The sequence below is a fragment of the Gambusia affinis genome, linkage group LG09 (assembly GCF_019740435.1).
Source record: "Gambusia affinis linkage group LG09, SWU_Gaff_1.0, whole genome shotgun sequence".
Taxonomy (NCBI): domain Eukaryota; kingdom Metazoa; phylum Chordata; class Actinopteri; order Cyprinodontiformes; family Poeciliidae; genus Gambusia; species Gambusia affinis.
In genome coordinates this window covers 14,446,643-14,466,905 of record NC_057876.1, presented here as the reverse complement: position 1 = coordinate 14,466,905, position 20,263 = coordinate 14,446,643, and the positions used below count along the sequence as shown (strand labels likewise).

At 39.6% G+C, this 20,263-nt stretch overlaps 1 protein-coding gene and 1 long non-coding RNA gene across 28 annotated transcripts in view; one reads left to right on the top strand and one right to left on the bottom strand.

The window, feature by feature from the left end:
• The window catches only part of LOC122836606 (protocadherin alpha-C2-like), a 189,162-nt gene that overhangs the window by 18,792 nt on the left and 150,107 nt on the right, over window positions 1-20,263 (bottom strand). The window contains exon 1 of one of the 26 annotated variants that reach the window (XM_044126246.1): window positions 17,093-19,572. The exons of the other annotated variants lie outside the window; for them this stretch is intronic. Within the exon in view, the coding sequence (XP_043982181.1) occupies window positions 17,093-19,474 (2,382 nt within the window). The 5' untranslated portion in view covers window positions 19,475-19,572. Of the gene's footprint in view, window positions 1-17,092; window positions 19,573-20,263 lie in introns of those variants that run through there. 26 annotated transcript variants of the gene reach the window in all.
• LOC122836629 lies at window positions 8,021-10,942 on the top strand. Of its 2 annotated transcripts, XR_006371585.1 has the most exons (6): window positions 8,021-8,663; window positions 8,842-9,219; window positions 9,358-9,539; window positions 10,067-10,139; window positions 10,252-10,357; window positions 10,538-10,942. It is a non-coding gene; the product is annotated as an uncharacterized LOC122836629 (long non-coding RNA). The 2 variants fall into 2 exon arrangements; XR_006371584.1 differs by lacking the exons at window positions 8,021-8,663; window positions 8,842-9,219 and having other exon boundaries at window positions 9,460-9,762; window positions 9,944-10,139.

Below are 20,263 nucleotides of genomic sequence, written 5' to 3'. Positions count from 1 at the left end.
TAAAAACAGGTAATAAATAAATAAATAAAACATAGGAACCTGAGTACCTTGACAATGCAGTTTTAGTCGGAGTCTCTATGATGCCATCGTTATACAGCTCTAGATCTTTGGAAGAACACGTCATAGCAGGTCATATTTTCCTAACAGAACCATATGTCTAATTAGTTAATGTATTTTATTCTCTCAGCAAGCAAAATCTGTTCAATAACATGTACTTCTTTTTTTTCACATGCTACCAGAAAGCAGAAAACTATCTAATAATAGTTTAGAGTGAAACAAATGTTTGTGTCCTTAACCAAGTCACAGACAATGTACTCCAGATGTGACCCCGATTGCACATCTGGCAAAAACACCACAACTGTCCTGAGAGACAACATTTACACACATTCTGTTTGCTCACATGCTAAAGTCTGCAAACATACACTAATGTATGTTTTTAGTACTTTTTAGTATGTTTTTTTTTCTTACAATGCACTATATGTCAAACAAGTATGAAATATTTGCAATTCAGAGCTTATAAGCACTAAAACTAGAAGAGGGGATCTTTTTAGCACACTGATGGGTCTGCATAATGTATTCATGCAGACCCAATAGGAGTATTTTTTTTTATTATTACAAAACACATTACAAAATGTAATAACCCATTTGCTATACATTTGTATTAAAATGTTTGTACTTTTAAAACTTGGTATTTACTTGTTCACCAAGTAAAAACACTATGATAAAATTACGAACCATTGCCCTCAGACAATACTTCCCACAGCATGTGTTGAGTGAAACTGAAAAAAAGGAAAAAAAATTTTTTGCAATTTTATGCTTTAACATACTTTAAGTCTGTTGCTGACATCAAAGTTTAGCTGCATTTAAAGAAGTTTCTTAGTAAAGACGATTATTTGTTTTGCATCTGTGCTACGCAATTAAAGGTTTGCATAGAATGTACCAAAGTTGAGGACTTTTTGCTCTACAGAAATGCCTTGTCCTTCTCTTTGTGTAATCATCAATCCTTTTGGTTCGCCACAGCCACTGGGCTAAGATGAGAATCTATCCGCCCACATTATTCCTTTTCCATGGTGTTTTGCCACTCTCACCCACGCTAAATTTGCCCACAGCGATGACAACGCTTGGCACCCAGAGACGGAGGGAACAGTGACTCACTTGGATGCAGCCAAAAGGATTGGCTGATGGCTACTTTAACTCAAATGCCTTAAATTCTGGGTGGGAATATTCATAATTAAAACAGGAATCCAAATGTTCTATAGAAAAATTTCATGTCATGCACGAGCTACTTATTAAAATTACAAAATACATCCAGTCAGTGCCGTAGCTCCACCCATGTGCAAAAGAATTATGCTCGGTTGCTATAATTAATCATGATGACAATACATTTCGCTAAAATAAAAAAAATGAAATACTTGAATATGAAGCATGTTGATAGATATAAAATATAACAAATGTGGTCCAGCAAAAGAAAATGAAATTTTCCAGTCTCCTCTGTGGTGACACTCCCCACCTCCCAGTGATCCATTCTATTGTGCCTCAATTTCAAGTTTGGCAGAAACATGTGTTTGAACACGGCCTTTAAAAGGCATCAAAAGTTGGGACTGAAGAGCATCTGTGCTCAGGACACCCAAATACCTAGCAATGGCCCTGCATCCAGTTACATATGTCAACATTATTTAATCAAAACTATTATAGTTTAGATGACAATGACTCTGTTCACTTAGCCTGGCCATTGCCTTCCTCTGCTCTTCTGGTGGATTCAAATCTTGCTTCACTGTTAGTCTGGACTTTCTCCCATTGACTTGGATTCCCCCAGTAAAATTCCAAACAGGCCAAGGAGAAGTTGTGGATGACAACATAGATTTTCTGCGCTGTTTTAGAATTGTAGTCTGCCTCTAGCTTTAGCAATTGCAGCCGAGGAAATGAATGAAGCTGTTCAGTCTGTCACACTTCCAAATACTGAATTAACATTAACAGCTCCACACTTCTTTCTTCGCAGTCAAGGATGACTGTTTACAGTGCAGGAAATTTCTAGTAAGTTTCATACCATTAAACCAGTGCATTACATACATCAAGGGCAAAAGTTAGCTATTGAGTAAAATTTAAAACCTGAACCTAGTCCATGCATCCAAGAAGCAATTGTTTCACATTAGCGGAGAGCCCAGACCCTCTGTATGAAACAAAGTGTAGAACAAGGAGCTGGTTTTTACCAGGTTACTATTCTGCAAATTACTATTTAAAAGTTGAAGGCTTAGCAATGTTTATCTGTATTTGTCATGTTGTAATCATACACCTACAAGGTAAGGGATTATTTTCCCCTTCTTTTTAATTGCAGAAGGATATCTCAGATGGCTCCACATGTAGATCTACAGTTATAGCCATGACATTTAACAGATTTTTCCAGTGGGGAAGTTAAACCTCCGTGTTTTGATCTGATTTTTAAAAAAGAGCACCAGTGACATTTATTTGGCAAACAATAAACACGGAGGTCTATTATACCTGACCTTTTCATGTGTCTCACTTTTCATGACTTCCAACTCTTTTCTAATTTATGCACGTCACAGACTTTTGAACATCTCCCTAGTGCTTGTGCCTGCGTCACAAGCATCCATCTGTCCCAGCATTAATTGAATGCCTCTCAGCTGTAGATTTCATTTTTTGACTCAAGGGTGCTGCAGATAATGCCATCAAAACTGTTCTAGGTGCAGACAGCTGCCTGTCTCGGTTCAACAGATGCTAATCTTATAGAAGATAATTGGCTCATTTTGTCTCTCTCTCTCTTTTTTTTTTAAATTGATCCTTTTCTTAATTATCAAAGCCTTCTGTGCCATTAGGCAAGGCATTTGTTGTCTACCGATATGCATGTCAGTGTATTATTGTGTGCGCATCTATGAATGTAATTTATGTGGATGTGGTGTAAAGCGCTTTAAGGTGATTTAAATTGATATGACCAGAAAAATTGATAAATTCTGTCCATTTTCCACTTGCTTTCCTTTTTTGTCACTTTCCCAGATCTAGACTTTGCCTGGCTGCAGCACTGCGAGCCAACTGCTGTTCCAGCTGAGGGGGAAAGGTCTCTAATGTCATTTGAATATTTTCAGACTGAAAAAGTGGGTGAAATACAACCAACAGCTTTGAAAAACAAAATCATTTTATGGATTAAAGCCAAGATTAAAGTTGAAGCTTCCTCCTTGTTCACTGTATCTACCCCAGTAGGAAAAAACCCTAATTTCATCAATTATGTAGTATGTCCACTAGATTAATAACATTCTCTCCAACCTCATTAATACTGTAAGCAGACACTCTAAAAACAATTTATATTAGTTCCCCTAGGAGACTTTTCCAAGGAATCCCCCATTTTAGTGAGTCAGAGTTCAAAAGTAATCTACAAAGAAACTGGTCATGAGTGGGCTGTTATGAAGCTTCACTCATTACGTCATTCCCTCAGCCACCACATGCAAACAGAAGCAGCCATGCAAACATAAAGGGCATTTGTGCCTGTAGGTCTGGGTGCTCTCACACAACAGTGTAGAATGGTATCTGAGGACAAAATGATTCTGTCTGAGTAAATGTTGGAAGATAGCTTACAGCTCTCGCTGTGAATTTGAAATGCCAGGGAGCCGTCTTCTTCTGCCAAGAGTTTGATGAGCAGATGGGAACAGAGAAGTGAAGCATGCATTTCCTTTTTTTAGACTGTCTAAAGAGAATGGCAGAATTAGGTGGATTTCTTATTTTCTTGTCCCCTCATTGAAATGTGCTGTCTCCGAGACTTGAGTCTGATCCTGTTACAGTCAAAATCTAGCCTACAGGGCAAGTGGGACTGCAGTGGCATTGTAAAAGCCAGGTTAAGGATGCACCTTACAAGTTGTGCAGCAGAACCGAAATGCATCAATGAAATTATGAAATGTGCAGTACAATATAAATGACAAGGTAGGAAGTAAATTCCCCAAAAGAGCCAAACAAAAATACTTGCAAAATAAATAGGTACAATGAATAGGATCAAGCCAAATAATAGAATAAATATTAAAAATAGAAAGTCAAATTGATAATTCCCCTTAAAAGCGTTACTTTTGTTTTGCCATTGCTTTATTGCAATGAAATAACTGCAGCAGCAAAAAAAAAACAAAAAAAAAAACACATCATCACAGGAAGTCTAAATCCAGCTGTGTATCAGGAGGTATGAGTCAGTAAAAAGAAAAGGTCAATGAGACCAGCTCTGAAAAGTTAATCCCTGTCAGTCAGAGCCTGAGGAAGAGGTGGGAGAGACGGTGAAATTGGTCCCTCTGTTGGAAGAAATCAGTAGTGCAAAGATTTACCACGTGATTCTCTCCCTCTGCTCATCCACCCAGGCTTTTTGCATTAAGCCAAAGTACTAAAGCATAATCTCATCTATGGCAGTGTGTGTTTGAGAGCGAGAGGCGGTTGGAGGGAGGCAAATACGTCATTCTGCCCCAGCCGGTCAAGTTCTTTATCTGTTCTAGGGCAAGCGCCATACTGACAAAGCTGGATAATAAAAAATAAAAAAACCAGGGCAATGTGTGGAGGTGAAAGTAAGGGGACGGTTAAACGTATGTCTGTCTCCAGTTCAAAAAGTGATAACACACACCACACTCTGCATTCATCAGATAAATATTGCACAATTAAAATTATTTAGTTGAGCAAAATTATAAAAAATCTAGAGTGAATAATGAAAAGGATCAAACTAAGCATTACAAAAACAAAAAGAATATACCGTACTCATATGTTTGAGGACAGAGTGGTGTTCTCACACCTTTTGAAGAATTGGCTCATTTAAAGCCTAATTATAACCACAATCTTGTTCAGCATGGTTTGTAAAGCGAGCACGCATTGGAGATGTTCAATAGGGATGTTTGTTCTGATCCCACATGTACCTTTCCTTCAAAAATAAAGGTCATGAGAACAAAAAGCTGCCTAAATCCCTCCCCATGGGAGCAAGCACTGGCTAAACAACTTCTTGCATGTCCTGATTCCGGCATGAATCAAACAAATCCTCTGTGCTGCACCAAAGAAAGCTATCAGGAAATGCAGGCAGGCTTTGGATACTTTCCTCTCAGGATGGCCTGGCTTTGTATCTCTGTTGGATTGGTTAGGATGGGCCCCGTGGTGCAGAGCATGACAAAGATAATTTAATGAGAGCAAAAATATTCTAGTGCCAGTGAGAAAGAAGGCTTGGTGGAAGTAGGGGATGTATGATGAGTGCCTTTTTTAAATGTGTGACCAATTGTAAGCTTGTAATTTTTTCACTCAGCTTTAGGGCATGCATTTGATGTTTTTATTTATTTATTTATTTATTTATTTATTTTTATCCATCTTATTCTTGCAAACCCTGGTTTTCTCACTATTTCATGCTCAAGGCTAAAATCTGTGCTGCTGTATTCGAGTCTTTCTGTGAAACCTTTTCCATTCTGGAATGGTACTAATCTCACTCTCTTCCACCCCTTGTTTGATTTGCTTTCTCCTGTTTACACACCAAATAAAGAAAAAAAAATCAACAACAATCTTGCCAAGGTTGCTGCAAATCTGTACCATGCACCTCTCTCTTCCCCTCTCTCCTTATTTATTCCTTATGCATCTCGTCGTAACCATGCGGTTTCCTTCCTGCTTGCATTCATGTGAAACATGCTGGGATGGAAGCGAGAGTGAGAGTGGGGGTGGGTGTACCAGCAGCAGCTCCCTGGAAACAGACGGGCTCATCATCACAGTCTCCATGGCAACCTAACTTCACTCTCACACAAAGGACACACCCTTGTCAATGAGAAAAACAGGAAGTGGTCCATGGGATGTGCGCGGCAGAACGGCAAAATGAATCTCAAAGCTAGTTTGCTGATCTCCTGTGATCCCTACGTGTGTAGACTTGGGATGAGGAGACATTTATAAGACGCTTTGAGCCCCGCTGTTGAACCCATCTGGGCAAATGACTTGCAGTTAAAGCCTCTGCTGCAGGAGACCGGTCCACACACTGCGAAGCTCTAAGCCGAGAGCTCGTGCGACCATAATGTACCGTAGAATAAATAATTCAATGTATGTTGCAGCATCAAGGGAGGCACAGTTAGAAGCTTTTATCCTATATACATTCTAGAGCTTTCATGGCTTTGATTTTCAATAGTGTGTGTGCAAGTGAGACACTGAATTGCAAATCAGACCGTGCAGTGGCTCATAGCTAGAATACTGCATGGATAAAAAAGCCTTCCCCCTCCTACTGCCCTTTAAAACACAGGTTCAGCTGTGATGGACATTGGGTTATGTCCGGGCGCCGCCCAGCCGCAGAGCCAAACAGGAGGCAGAGCTGAGGCGAACTGAGCTGATAGCTCGATCGGAACGGAAGCTCCCCACTACTGCTACTGCAAAGGGTAGCGGAAAATTACCTGCCCCTCCCCCCACTTTCTACCTCAGACACAGAGAGCCGCAGCATACAGTGCACGAGCTGAGGCATTTACGCAGAGGCAGATCCAAGCTGTGTGAAGCTGACACCCCACCCACGTCAAAAAAATCAGCAAATAGTCTGAATGGTTAGTGCTCCGTTTGTGCAGGTTTGTGCCGTTAAAATTTTCGTTTGTGCAGTTTTGGTTTCTGAGATATTAAAAATTATTTTTTAGGTCATCTAGAGTTCACCATCCCCCCATATCGCTCCAAAACAAACCAAAGTGGGCTAGATCGTTAGTGCTCCGTTTGTGCAGGTTTGTGCCGTTGAAATTTTCGTTTGTGCAGCTTTCGTTTTCGAGATATTAAAAGTTATAATTTTGGCCGATGACGTCACCATCCCCCCATATCGCTCCAAAACAAACCAAAGTGGGCTAGATCGTTAGTGCTCCGTTTGTGCAGGTTTGTGCCGTTGAAATTTTCGTTTGTGCAGTTTTCGTTTTTGAGTTATTAAAAGTTATAATTTTGGCCGATGACGTCACCATCCCCCCATATGCTCCAAAACAAACCAAAGTGGGCTAGATCGTTAGTGCTCCGTTTGTGCAGGTTTGTGCCGTTGAAATTTTCGTTTGTGCAGCTTTCGTCTTTGAGATATTAAAAGTTATAATTTTGGCCGATGACGTCACCATCCCCCCATATCCGTCCAAAACAAACCAAAGTGGGCTAGTTCGTTAGTGCTCCGTTTGTGCAGGTTTGTGCAGTTGAAATTTACGTTTGTGCAGCTTTCGTCTTTGAGATATTAAAAGTTACAATTTTGGCCGATGACGTCATCCGCCCCCATTTTGCTCCAAACAAGAAATTTTTTGCTTTACCGCTAATATGTCGCCACCACCAACTGGTATGTAAGATGGACCACAATGTCACCCAAGGATTATATTATACAAATGACTAGATTTGATTTTACTTTATTTGGCGCTTTCAGAGTTTAAGATTCAGCTGAATGTGACTGGGTATAATTATGTCCTAATTATACCCAATTAGGGGACAATTAATTTCACCTGCTGTAAGCTGTACTTTCTGTTTTAGTTCTTCGTCTTCCAGCACATTCCTGTCATGTAAGTCTTGTTTTCTGTGTCGTTTTTATGCAATTGATGTTGCTATGTTTTGGTAGAGAAGGTATTAGAAATCGTGTATACAGTTAGAGTAAGACAATATTTCTGGTAATTGTCTTTTTGTTTTTTTATGAAGTTGCATGTGCCTCTTGGTTTGCTATTGACACACCCAAATATCTGTAGTGTGAGGCAAAGGGTTTCTATCCTAATTGAGAAGTAATGAACCATGAAAGTAACTGTTTTGAAAATGCAATTTAATTATACAGTCGAAGAAGAAACTCAGAAACTGTTGATTTGAACAATGAACTTTAACAATTTAAACAACAACAAACAGTGCCTTCATAATCTGAAATTTCTCCTGTCTTGAGTAGAAAACTTCTTTCATTTGAGATTTAGGCAGAGCTCAAAACTGTTGAAAGTCAAAATATGGAACATTTGTCATAATATGGAAGCCCATTTCCGCCATTAAAGAAAAAATAAGACCAACTTGAAGTCATAATTTCAACTTTTAAAGTCATGACTTCCTGTTGGTCTTTTATTTTTTCCTTCATGGTGGAAATGGGCTTCCATAATAACTTGCAAAAAGGAAAAAAATTAATTCTGGTCAGGAGTATGTAAACATGGCATGAAACTTTTTGCCTTTGGTCTGGTCTTCAAACTTTCTCGTCCTTTTTTTCCCCCCTCACAGATCTGCTGTGTATAACACTGCATGTGGCAGTATTTTCTTCTTTTCAGACACTGTCTTCACAACATTTGCCAGGTCATCAAAAAGCTCCCACACAAATGGAGCTCTCCGGCAGTATGCAGTGTAATGTCCCAGGCCATCTTTGGTCAAGCTTCCCCTGAAAGCGACGACTGCTCTCAAAGTAAATTTTTTTCCTTGCAGAACCATAGTGGAGGGAAATTCACTCAAAGCAAATTCAGTTGAATTTGGAAGGTCTGTGTCAATCCATGCTATTTCTCCGATACTGTAGTTGTGAGTAACGGTTCCTGCACAGAGAGCATTTCCTGAAGTGCTGGCTCCTGTTTTTAATTCTGCTGGACATTCTGATTCATTCTGCAGTGGTCTGAGGCAGGGAGACTGTGGAAGGAAGAGTCCTTTTTCTATGGAAGTGTGAAGCTGAGCCATACCAGAATTCTTCAGGACAGAAATGTCTGGTGAAACAAATGGTACTTCCCTGGTCATTCCTTTGTTTAGGTGGCAGTATTGTGAAGAGCAGTGTTTTGAGAGGTAAACACTTGACACATTTCTCATTGTCTTCCCAATAACAGTGGCGATATTGCACTGAGCATCGATTTGGTGAGTGCCAGACCTTAACTGTGTTTTTGCAAACATTGAACTAAGCAGATCTGCCCTCTGGAAGTATGTCCTTGGGGTCACACCATCTGTAGTAATGGACTTCACCAGCTGCAGGAGAGGGTTGTCACTGTTATTCATGACAACATTTTGAAATGCAGAGCTGTCACAGAAAGTACAGCATAAGCACTGACAAAAGGCATCGAAGGCGCAGGTGTTTAACACAGAGATTGACAGTTTACCAACTTTAACAGGCTGATGCATGTTTCCATTTTTTAATAGTCCCACTTTCACTCTTTTGGCCCCAGATGATGAATCTGCATGGAGCCATTCAGTGCAGGAACTCAAGTATGAAGTCCTCTTCCTCTTTTTGGGTGGAAGAATTTGTCCTCTCCAGTTTTCAACCACGTTTTCATCTGCTGTGGAAAGGTTTCTGGCGGGATCAGATTCCATTAAATTGCTAGAATCCATTTTGTTTTTCTTCAGCATTGTGTGTAATTACTGACGCAGGATTAGCTTCTGCAACGTCTGCTGATGTAACTTGTTCCTCTCTTTTTGCTTTGGCAGAGCAAATCCGCATATTTCCTTCGATGAAGGAAAGGTGCCGAAAATGAAGCGATCCACTGAATGGGCAAGTTCTCATGTTTGAACAGGCCATGTTTTATTTTTGAATTCGGCTTCAACATTGGCTGAGCTTGCTGTGAGACTGGTGCTTTTGAAGAGGGGAACCATTATTCCTGTCCACAGTGGTAAGTAACTTGCAAGTCTTATAATGTGTGGCACAATCTCAGGGAGGAAATGAATGTTATCCCTATCCCCATTGGCTGCAGCATGTGTCCTGCTCTCCTCACAAATGTTTGACACCCAGTCTCGTAGGTCAGTCTGGATGTCATTACATGGATCCACTTGATGAACTTCCTTTGTGTCTTCATCTGGAATTATGATGGAGTCTTCTGCAATCTGGGTTTTCAGGTATTTTTGCACCTCTCTGATTCAAGAGGGGTTCCAGAACTGTCATCACCTTCTGCCTCACTGAGAGCCACGACAGTGATGGCATGTATTAGCTGCTTTGCATGGTCCAAGCTTTGTGCCTGAAGAAGCTTTGCTATTCCCTGACAAAGAAGTCTTTGACACGGTGTGACTTGTTTTTCAGGCAGTCCCACTGGCAGACCATCTTTATGCAGTGGGCAACATCAACCCTGATATAACAGGGAGGAAGTTTTGCAGACTGGTTCCCAAGTAGCACATGGAAGCATTCATCAATGTATGATTTCAGGTTAGGACAAGGAGTGAAGGCCTTCACCAGAGCACCAAGAATAGCCAGGAAAAGTCACTCACAGCTTCTTTTGGTACAGCTGCGCCTGCACGAAGCCATTCTGTCAGCCATGTTGCAATAGCGTTGATGTCATGCCTTTCTGATAGCATTTGTACAACTGGGACTGAACAGTTGTCTCCCTTCAGAACACCTTGGTATAAGAAGATGTGGCCAGATGTACCATTTGGTCTTGCCAGTTTTCTGACAACTGAACCAGTTGCATCAAAGCAAACTACTGAGGGACATTTTTTGGTCAGTGCCTTATAAACATGTATCTGAGTTTGACTCCAATAGTGACAAAAGAATTTATCCAGACCAATATCTCTTATACTGCCACTGTTGGGTGTGCTATACTTTAATAACTGCAAAGATAGAACAGGGTCTTTGTCGCCTAACTCCAAATCTTTTCTCTCCTGCTTGGCTTTTCGTAAGGTTGCCAGGTTTGGAAGGTGACTTGGCTCGGGATCTCCAATATCCATCAACTCTGATGCCTTTGCTGACCTCCATACAGATGGTTCCATCCTGCCTTCACACAACTCTTCTGAAATCTGTGCACGAAGGGTTCCTGACATGAATCTTTGGACTGGCCAGTGTGCAGGGAGATGTCGGCGCCTTCAATGGAACACTGGAGCACCATTGGGCTGTTGACCGTTGGCTCTCTGTCACATGTCATTTTAACACGACTTTGACACTCTTTACAGAAACCTGTGATGTCAATGTACTTGCTAGCGACAGTTGGATAAACTTTTGCTCTTTGGAATACAAATGTACAAGTGCTTTTCAACTTTTTCCAAACCAGATCATTAATTATATGACTCCATGTGCCAGGTTTTAAAATTGTGTAATTCCTTTTACCAGATGATGAAAACTTGTCATTATATTCAACTTTTTGTGGTATAAATTTAATCCATTCTTCAAATGGAACGTCGAGCTGAAAATCTGAACATTGACCAGGAGAAGTGGTGTCTGAGTCAAACTCTGTGTCCACAGGGCTTTCAGGATCACTTCCTTGATTAACTTCCAAGCATGACCAGATGTTGTGTCTGTTCAGCTTTACAAATGTGTACAGACTTTTTGCAGACATTTTATTTCCCAACTGCTGACTTATCTCTGTCCAGACAGCGGCAGCTGGAGTGGCTATATGGCCGTTTTCTAGAATGGCCTCTTTTGAGTTGCAGAGAACTGCGAAAAGAGACTCTCTGTCTACCGCTGGCTGTCGAGGCATCTAGTTAAAAAATAAAAAGGCTTTGATTAGCATTGCTTAAAATAATTAGTGCCTACATGATTTCAAAGAAGCCACAAATTGTATTCTAGCAGTGTCTGCACACTTAAAATAGTCTTGACTTTAAAAAAATCAATTTGGTTTTCCCTGTTTAATTTCTAACATTTAAGCTAATTAAAAAATATATATTTCAATAATGCATTGTTACTTGAAAATGTAAGTACCTGTTAAATTTTAATTTTCCTTTGGAATAAATTTTTCAATTGAATTCAGAAGATGTGCCCTTTGTGCATATGCTTAATGATTCAATATAAATGTAAAGGCTGCAAGATGATGCCTCACTATGTTTCAAAAGGTTTGAAATATCGACTTATTACAAGTTTGAATTTAAATAAATGCATATATAAGCTAGCCCTGCATACATCCTCTCTGCTTTTATGGGGATAGATTGCATTGAGTCAATATTTTATGTGAAACCTGAGCATTAATTTACTTACCTTGTTCAAAAATCAAAATCGGGGTTGAAAAAATTCCAAAAATGACTTATTCAAAACGATTTGAGACCGCTAGATATTAACGAGAGGTTGAAATTACACTTGCTCTGTCGCCAAAACAAGATCGGGGTGGTGGTGGTGGGGGAGGGGGCTCACTACAGTGTGGATGGAGCCAATCCCAGTTGCGTGAGAACTATGTCAAAGTTCGCAAAACGTGGAGCTTTTCAAAATCCTTGAAGCCCATACACATTTAATGTAAGAAATTGGATGAAATGAAAGTCGTTGCATTGAAAATATATTTACTAAATATTAAGTACATTACTTGGATGAACTTTGAACCAATGACACATTTCCGTTTTACTCTGCAAAAACTTTGCTCAAGCAACTAGCAAATTGGCTGTGGATTTTTTTTTCTTCTATTTTTTGAACCGTTATAGGCTAATGTATATTTTTTACACGTTTGCTGCATAATCAGCAGACAGTACGTCAACAATGTAAATATAATTGTTCAGACCACCTCCGAAATCAAAGCACAGTTGAACAGGTTATACACATTACGTTAGGGTCAGGGCTGCATGTCCTTTATTAGCAGGATTCAATTATTGTGGAGAAAACATTGGTATCTTGAAACATCACTTTAAATGAGACACATTTTTTCTTGTTCTAAGTCTTTATTGAAGTTCAAAACAAAAGATACACATTGTACAACAGCTGAAAATCTGAAGAATTAAAAGAACTAGCCCACTTTGGTTTGTTTTGGCGCAAGATGGGGGCGGTTGACGTCATCGGCCAAAATTATAACTTTTAATAACTCAAAAACGAAAGCTGCACAAACGAAAATTTCAACTGCACAAACCTGCGGAGCACTAACGAACTAGCCCACTTTGGTTTGTTTTGGACGGATATGGGGGGATGGTGACGTCATCGCCAAAATTATAACTTTTAATATCTCAAAGACGAAAGCTGCACAAACGAAAATTTCAACGGCACAAACCTGCACAAACGGAGCACTAACGATCTAGCCCACTTTGGTTTGTTTTGGAGCATATGGGGGGATGGTGACGTCATCGGCCAAAATTATAACTTTTAATAACTCAAAAACGAAAGCTGCACAAACGAAAATTTCAACTGCACAAACCTGCACAAACGGAGCACTAACGATCTAGCCCACTTTGGTTTGTTTTGGAGCATATGGGGGGATGGTGACGTCATCGGCCAAAATTATAACTTTTAATAACTCTGAAAACTGCACAAACGAAAATTTCAACTGCACAAACCTGCACAAACGGAGCACTAACGATCTAGCCCACTTTGGTTTGTTTTGGAGCGATATGGGGGGATGGTGAACTCTAGATGACCTAGCAAATAATTTTTAATATCTCAGAAACCAAAACTGCACAAACGAAAATTTCAACTGCACAAACCTGCACAAACGGAGCACTAACGAACTAGCCCACTTTGGTTTGTTTTGGAGCGATATGGGGGGATGGTGACGTCATCGGCCAAAATTATAACTTTTAATAACTCAAAAACGAAAACTGCACAAACGAAAATTTCAACGGCACAAACCTGCACAAACGGAGCACTAACGATCTAGCCCACTTTGGTTTGTTTTGGAGCGATATGGGGGGATGGTGACGTCATCGGCCAAAATTATAACTTTTAATATCTCGAAAACGAAAGCTGCACAAACGAAAATTTCAACGGCACAAACCTGCACAAACGGAGCACTAACGATCTAGCCCACTTTGGTTTGTTTTGGAGCGATATGGGGGGATGGTGAACTCTAGATGACCTAAAAAATAATTTTTAATATCTCAGAAACCAAAACTGCACAAACGAAAATTTTAACGGCACAAACCTGCACAAACGGAGCACTAACCATTCAGACTATTTGCTGATTTTTTTGACGTGGGTGGGGTGTCAGCTTCACACAGCTGCAGAAGCTGACATTGTTTCGGGAACCAGTGGATTGGGAGCGTGCGCGCAACCTACATTGCGCATCGACTGTGTCGGACATGGAGCCGCGCAGCAAACACAAGTTCAGTCTGATGGCGCCTGTGGCGTGCTGCCGTGCTTAAATCACTCGCTGACCCACTTAAGCAACGCTCATAACCTGATAGACGAGCCTCGCAATATTCCGCGTGTGTGAGAGGGGACGGAGCTGAGTGACACTCTTCTCCCCAGCCAAGAACGAATCAAAAAATAAATAAATAAATGAAGCTTTGACAGATGATTGCATGACTGTGTGTCTTGAACCACTCCCTGAAATGAGGTCATAGCGTCTGAGCCATTGAACCCCCCCGCCCCCAAAACAACAACAAACAAAACAAAAAACAAAAAAAAAAAACTGAGCCACCAAACCTCACTGAGATTACCTGAACCCAAACCACCGGCAATACGCAGAATTATATATCCTACGAATAGGACGACCCGCTTCGGGACTAAAGCCCACTTGACTCGACACGGAACTGGGTTTTGTAAACACATTTAGGATAGTAATGAAAATATATTAAATCAGGTTTACAGCGCTCCACAGCTGAGAGCATGCATGTCTGAAGAAATGGAGTTAATTTCCTGTTAGCTCCTTCAGCTGCTCCCCTTCACCAGGAGGGAGTGTGCAAGTGGGGGGAGGGGAGGAATTCATCAGGACACGCAAGAGAAAAGAGACGCCTGAGCAATGGATGTCATGATTCAGCCTTTCCTTGGAATGAAGAATATGAGGTTTTCTGACAAAGTATGCTAAAGAACTGTAAATAAAAGCAATACACCAGAATGGGAGCAATAGGGGATCAAACAGAAGACCAGGCTCATTACACAGACAACCTCCAAGCAAGTCTTCGCAGTTTCTAAGAACGCAAAAAATGTGCAACAAGAGTAAAAATGTATGAACATTTCCCTTAATAGGCTAGAATTTGTATCAATGTGTTATGTAGCATAGTAGAGAACATCATAGGTCATGCTATGATCAAAACAGAGTTTAGATTCAAGCAGAATTAAAGAAAAACTTATTACAGCAAAAGAAAGGATGTACAAATCTACAACAAAAAAAGAACAATGAGAACAAATGTTAGCACATTGTAAAACGAGACAATCATAACATTAGAGACACATTTAATGTTCTCTCTATGGAAAGCATTTGTATCTAAAAATGTTATGAATTGGTTTAAATCTCACTCAGAAATTGGATGTAATAAATAAAACTTGGTTCAGTGTACTTGAAAAGCGCAAGTGTAAAATAAATTATTTTTGAAATATGACATATGCCAGCTTTCATGTCAGGGTGCCTGTTTTTTCATAGTAGATATCACAACTTGTCTAAGCAGAAAAACACACACGTCAGGCTAAAAGCGTTGACAGTTACATTATGTGTCCCTATACTGCACTGCAGTGAGGTCTGCACAAATGTTGCTGAGAATTGAGATTTCATTTTTAGAAGAGCTTTTAGGATTTCCCAGGACATGGCTTGAGACCAGAGGACACTACTTTCTCAATTGCAGGCCTGAGGGTCTGGAAAAGTCTAAATGTTTTTCTGTGAGGTCTGCTGGATCGCTAAATGATTCTAAGTCTCTCTTAAAAACTCGACCTTAAAAACAAGCTTTTCATTGCAGAGAGCAAGCATTTGTTTTCTAACTTCATTGCCTATTCTGTCAACCTTGAATTTTGCATAATGTTTTGTGTCATTATTATTATTATTATTATTATTATTATTATTATTATTATTATTATTATTATTATTATTATTATTATTATTATTAGTAGTAGTAGTAGTATTAGTATTAGGTGCTTCAAAAATAAATGATGATTATGATTGTGATAATGATGAAGAATCTAAAACTAAGAATAAATTGTTGTTGAGAGTTTTAAAGCTTTGAACATCTCACTGAGTACTGTTGAATTCATCATCAATAAATAGAAAGAATAAGAATGGCATGACTGCGAACTGACTAAGACATGCCTCTACATCTAAATTGACAAGCCAAGAAAGTGGAGCATTATTACCACTTTAGGCCACACTAAACATGTCTGGCCTTCATGGAAGAGTGACAAGAAGAAAGTCATTGCTAGAAGAAAACTACTATGCCATAAGTTATGTTAAGGATACAGAAACAGCATGGAAGATGGTGGTCAGGGCATCTTGATCACCTGAGGTAGCACCAGTGATGATGAATTGAGCTAAAGAAAATGGGAAGACTTCAGACTATGACAGAGGTTCACATTTGTGTGGTGCAACTCCAAACATACAGGAAGAGCCACAGTAGTTTACATGAAATCATCTTGAGGGCCAGACCTGAACCAAATAAAAATGTGTGGCACAACTATCCAACTGCTTTTCACACTTGCTCTCCATGCAGTATGACAAAGCTTGAGCCATTGTTGAGGAAGACGACTTTGGAAATATTTCCAAAATACAAACAGGGACAGAGACAACTCCCAAAAGCCATCAGATATAATTGTAGCCAAAGGTAGTTTGACAAGTAATGACTCAGTATCAATATGCAACATTTTTTACATTTCAAACAATGGAGCCAAGTATAGTTTTACTTTTATTTTACAGTTGTGCTTAAACGTGGATTGGCCTGTCATAAAATATACACAAGTTTGTTTCCCTATGTGAAAAAACAGCAAATGTTAAAGAGGCATGAATACCCCTGTGAGGTATTGAAAACATAGATATACCTGAGTTCAGTACTACTTAGATCAGCTCAGATCCAAACTTAACAGCTACTTGTGATGCAATAGGAGAACAGAGCTTAGCAAGAAATACACAGAGGGCCTATAAAAAAAACAACAATTAGAAAAGGCAACCCTCTGCATAAAAATGGTGGCTTTGTAGGTCAACACAACTTTTCTGAATCATTAACTAATATAAAGTTTTACAATTCCTCTTGTATGTTTAATTCCTGCTTAGAGGTTGCTATTTTCAAATTTTTAATCTGACTCACGGGACTCATCAGGATATATATTCAAATTTATTGAATATGACTGCATAAAAGTGATTTTCAGATATATTTTTGATTTGATTTTTTCTACAGCTTATTTTGTTTGGGATGTTAAATTATATACAACAATATTTTCGGGAGCATACATTTAAGTTTTGAGCTTTAATTTGTTGAAGAAATCAGTTATTTCAAAACTGAGAAGTGTGAAGCGGAATGGTTTCAGCACCAAGGACAGTGCTCAAGCCTAACGCTGTCCTTGGTAAACAGGCTGGTCATAGTAGATGGAATGAAACAGGAGAGGACGATTTTAACGCGGGTCAAATCTTACCTTGTCTTTGTTTGGTAAAGTCTGAGTTCTGGTAAAAGTGTCTGCTCCATTAATACTGATCAGTTCAGCATCTACAGGTGGAAACGGGGCGGGGAAAACCACTACGTCACTCTTCAGTGTGTCTGAGCTGAAACACACGTCATACTGCTGAGTAGCTTTAGAGTAAGACCAGCTCCCGTCAGGGTGGGTGGTGATCATGGGGGCGCTGTACCTGCTGAAATCACTGTCTGTCCTGTGGCATCTGACAGCTATTAAACTGATGAGACTCAGCAGAAAGATCACAGACACTGACACGATGGAGATCAATAGATACAAGTTCAAATCAGAGAAGTTGTCCTCCTTTATAGGAACATGTCTGAACTGAGTCTGGACATCAGTTGTGCTTTCAACCACCATCACATCAATAGAAGCAGTGGCTGACAGAGAAGGTTCTCCATTATCAGAAACTAACACCAACAAGTGGTGAGTTTTCAGGTCATTGTCGCTCATTCTCCTCTTAGTCCTGATTTCTCCGGTGCTGGTTCCGATCTTGAACAGGTTGTTTCCTTTGGGCTCCGACAGGTGATAAGAAAGCAGCGCGTTGTATCCAGAATCTGCGTCCACAGCCCTGATCTTTGCTACAAAATACCCCGCTTCAGCAAAATAAGGGATGGTCTCACTGTTAACAGAGCCGAGCTCAGAATAAGGAGCTAAAATAGTTGGATTATTATCATTTTCATCCAGAATTAAAATGTTAACAGTCACGTTGCTTCTGAGTGGAGGAACACCAGAGTCTGTAGCCTGAACGATGAGCTGAAATGTTTTCAACTCTTCATAGTTAAAAGACTGCAGACTGATTATTTCCCCAGTGTCTGCTTTCACGTTGACCATTGATCCGATATCATTATGTCTTTGATTATTCTTATTATTAATTACCGAAAACGTCACCTTTCCATTTTCGTCTACATCAGGATCATCCGCTGTTAAGGTATAAACCACTTCGCCAACTGGTCCGTTTTCTTTCACAAAAATATTAATCACTCGTTCCTTAAAATGTGGCGCGTTGTCATTGACATCTGATACATGAACCGTAATTACGCTGGTGCTGGATAGAGGAGGCAGTCCTTCGTCCATCGCGGTTATTGTTACATTATATTCAGAAACCTTTTCTCTGTCAAGCGCTCCATCCACCACTAACGAGTAATGATTTTTATATGTGTTCTTAATTTTAAAGGGAACGGAATTAACTATTTTCACCTGAATGACACCGTTTTTATCTGCATCCGGATCTTTCACTGTTAAAAGTCCGACCATTGTATCGAGAGGTGCATCCTCCCTCAGAACACTGTCTAACGATGTTACAGATATTTTTGGTGGATTGTCGTTTATGTCTGTTATTTCAATGAGTACTTTACAATGAGACGTTCTTGTACTTGTTCCTTTATCTTTTGCTTGGACCCGAAGTTCAACCACATTGTTCTTTTCATGGTCCAGCTCATCTTTTATAGTAATCTCTCCCGTATTTGGATTAATGTAAAATTTATTGACGTTGTTATCATTATCCTGGTTTAAAAAAGAATACAGAATTTCTCCATTTACCCCTTCGTCTAAGTCTCTTGCATGCACAGAAATGACAGCTGCGCCTAACGGGGTATTTTCAGGCACTCTGACTTTGTACAGAGGTTTGTCAAATACTGGAATATTATCATTAACGTCTTCTACGTTAACATTGATGAGTAATGTCCCTGATTTAGCAGGTTTACCTCCATCTGTAGCTGTTAAGATTAATTTTATAAGAGACTGTTTTTCTCGATCTAAAGGTTTCTGCAGAGTCATTTCAACAGACACAGTTGGATCGCCTGCGTTTTGTACATCCAACGCAAAGTGTTCATTATGGCTTAATTTGTAAGCCTTTACTGAATAAACACCAACATCTGCGTCAAATGCCTTCGGAAGAGCAATTTTTTCACCCGAAAAAGCCGATTCAGACACGTTCAGATCAATCTCTGGGATCCTGAAGGACGGCGTGTTGTCGTTTATATCCACAATTTTAACCTCAAACCGATAAAGATTTAGCGGAGACTTCACAATGGCTTCCACTTCCAGGGAGCATTTGGCTTTGCGAGCACAGAGCTCCTCTCGGTCTATCCTGTCTTTCACCAGAAGAGCCCCAGTCTTAATGTTCACATCAAAATACTTCTCATTAGGTCCCGAAATCTGAAAATGTCTTTTTCCCAGTTCTTGTATATCTAGCTGTAAATCCTTCGCCAGATTTCCAACAACCGTACCCGGACTCGACTCCTCCGTAATCGAATATACAATCTGTGCCTCTGCGACCATCAGGATGTGCAATACAAAAAACAAATTATAAATCCACGTCGGGGCCGTCTTTCCTCGACCCATTATGTCCGGATCCGACAAAACACACGAAATAAATAGTTATAAATCATTCCGGGGTTAACCTATTTCCATGACTGTAGAGTCAGATCACAGCATAGTGCGGTGAGGACGTTACTCACGGCTTCCGAAACAAAGAGCTTGAAGCCCTCTCATAAAGGAGGAGCATTGCACATGAATAAAATGTGTTAAAATGCCAACAGTTCGCAGTGACATCTAGTGGCGATTAGAACTGAAATAACGTGTAAAAAAGTTAATTTAATTATTATTATTATGGCTTTAAGTCATCCCAGACGAAATTGATTGAATTCTTCAAATTTCTTAAGAGAAGGAGGTAAACAAGAGGCGCTAAAGTCTCTGAGTGCCAAAGTTAAGAATTCAAAGGTTATCAAAAGTGTTCGTTTTTGTTTGCCTAAATTATCCCTAGCAAAATGGTGGTGATTTTCTTTTCTTTTCTTTTTTTTTTTTGTTTGCCAAAATATGATTGGAATAAAACCCCCACTTTGGGTGTTATTTAAGACGGGTGATAAGAGTCACATCATAATGAATTAATTACTCATTCATTGTAGATCAAAAACACTTTCAAGAAGGAAACATGAAAGAATAACTGTGTATTTGACTGACTAAAACAAACAATAGAAAAATGAAAAGTTTTAAACTCGGTATGACAATAATTCCATAATTGCTATGTGGGGCATAGGGGATTGAAATAGTGTTTCTGAATTTCTTACCTTATCTTTGTTTGGTAAAGTCTGAGTTCTGGTAAAAGTGTCTCCTCCATTAATACTGATCAGT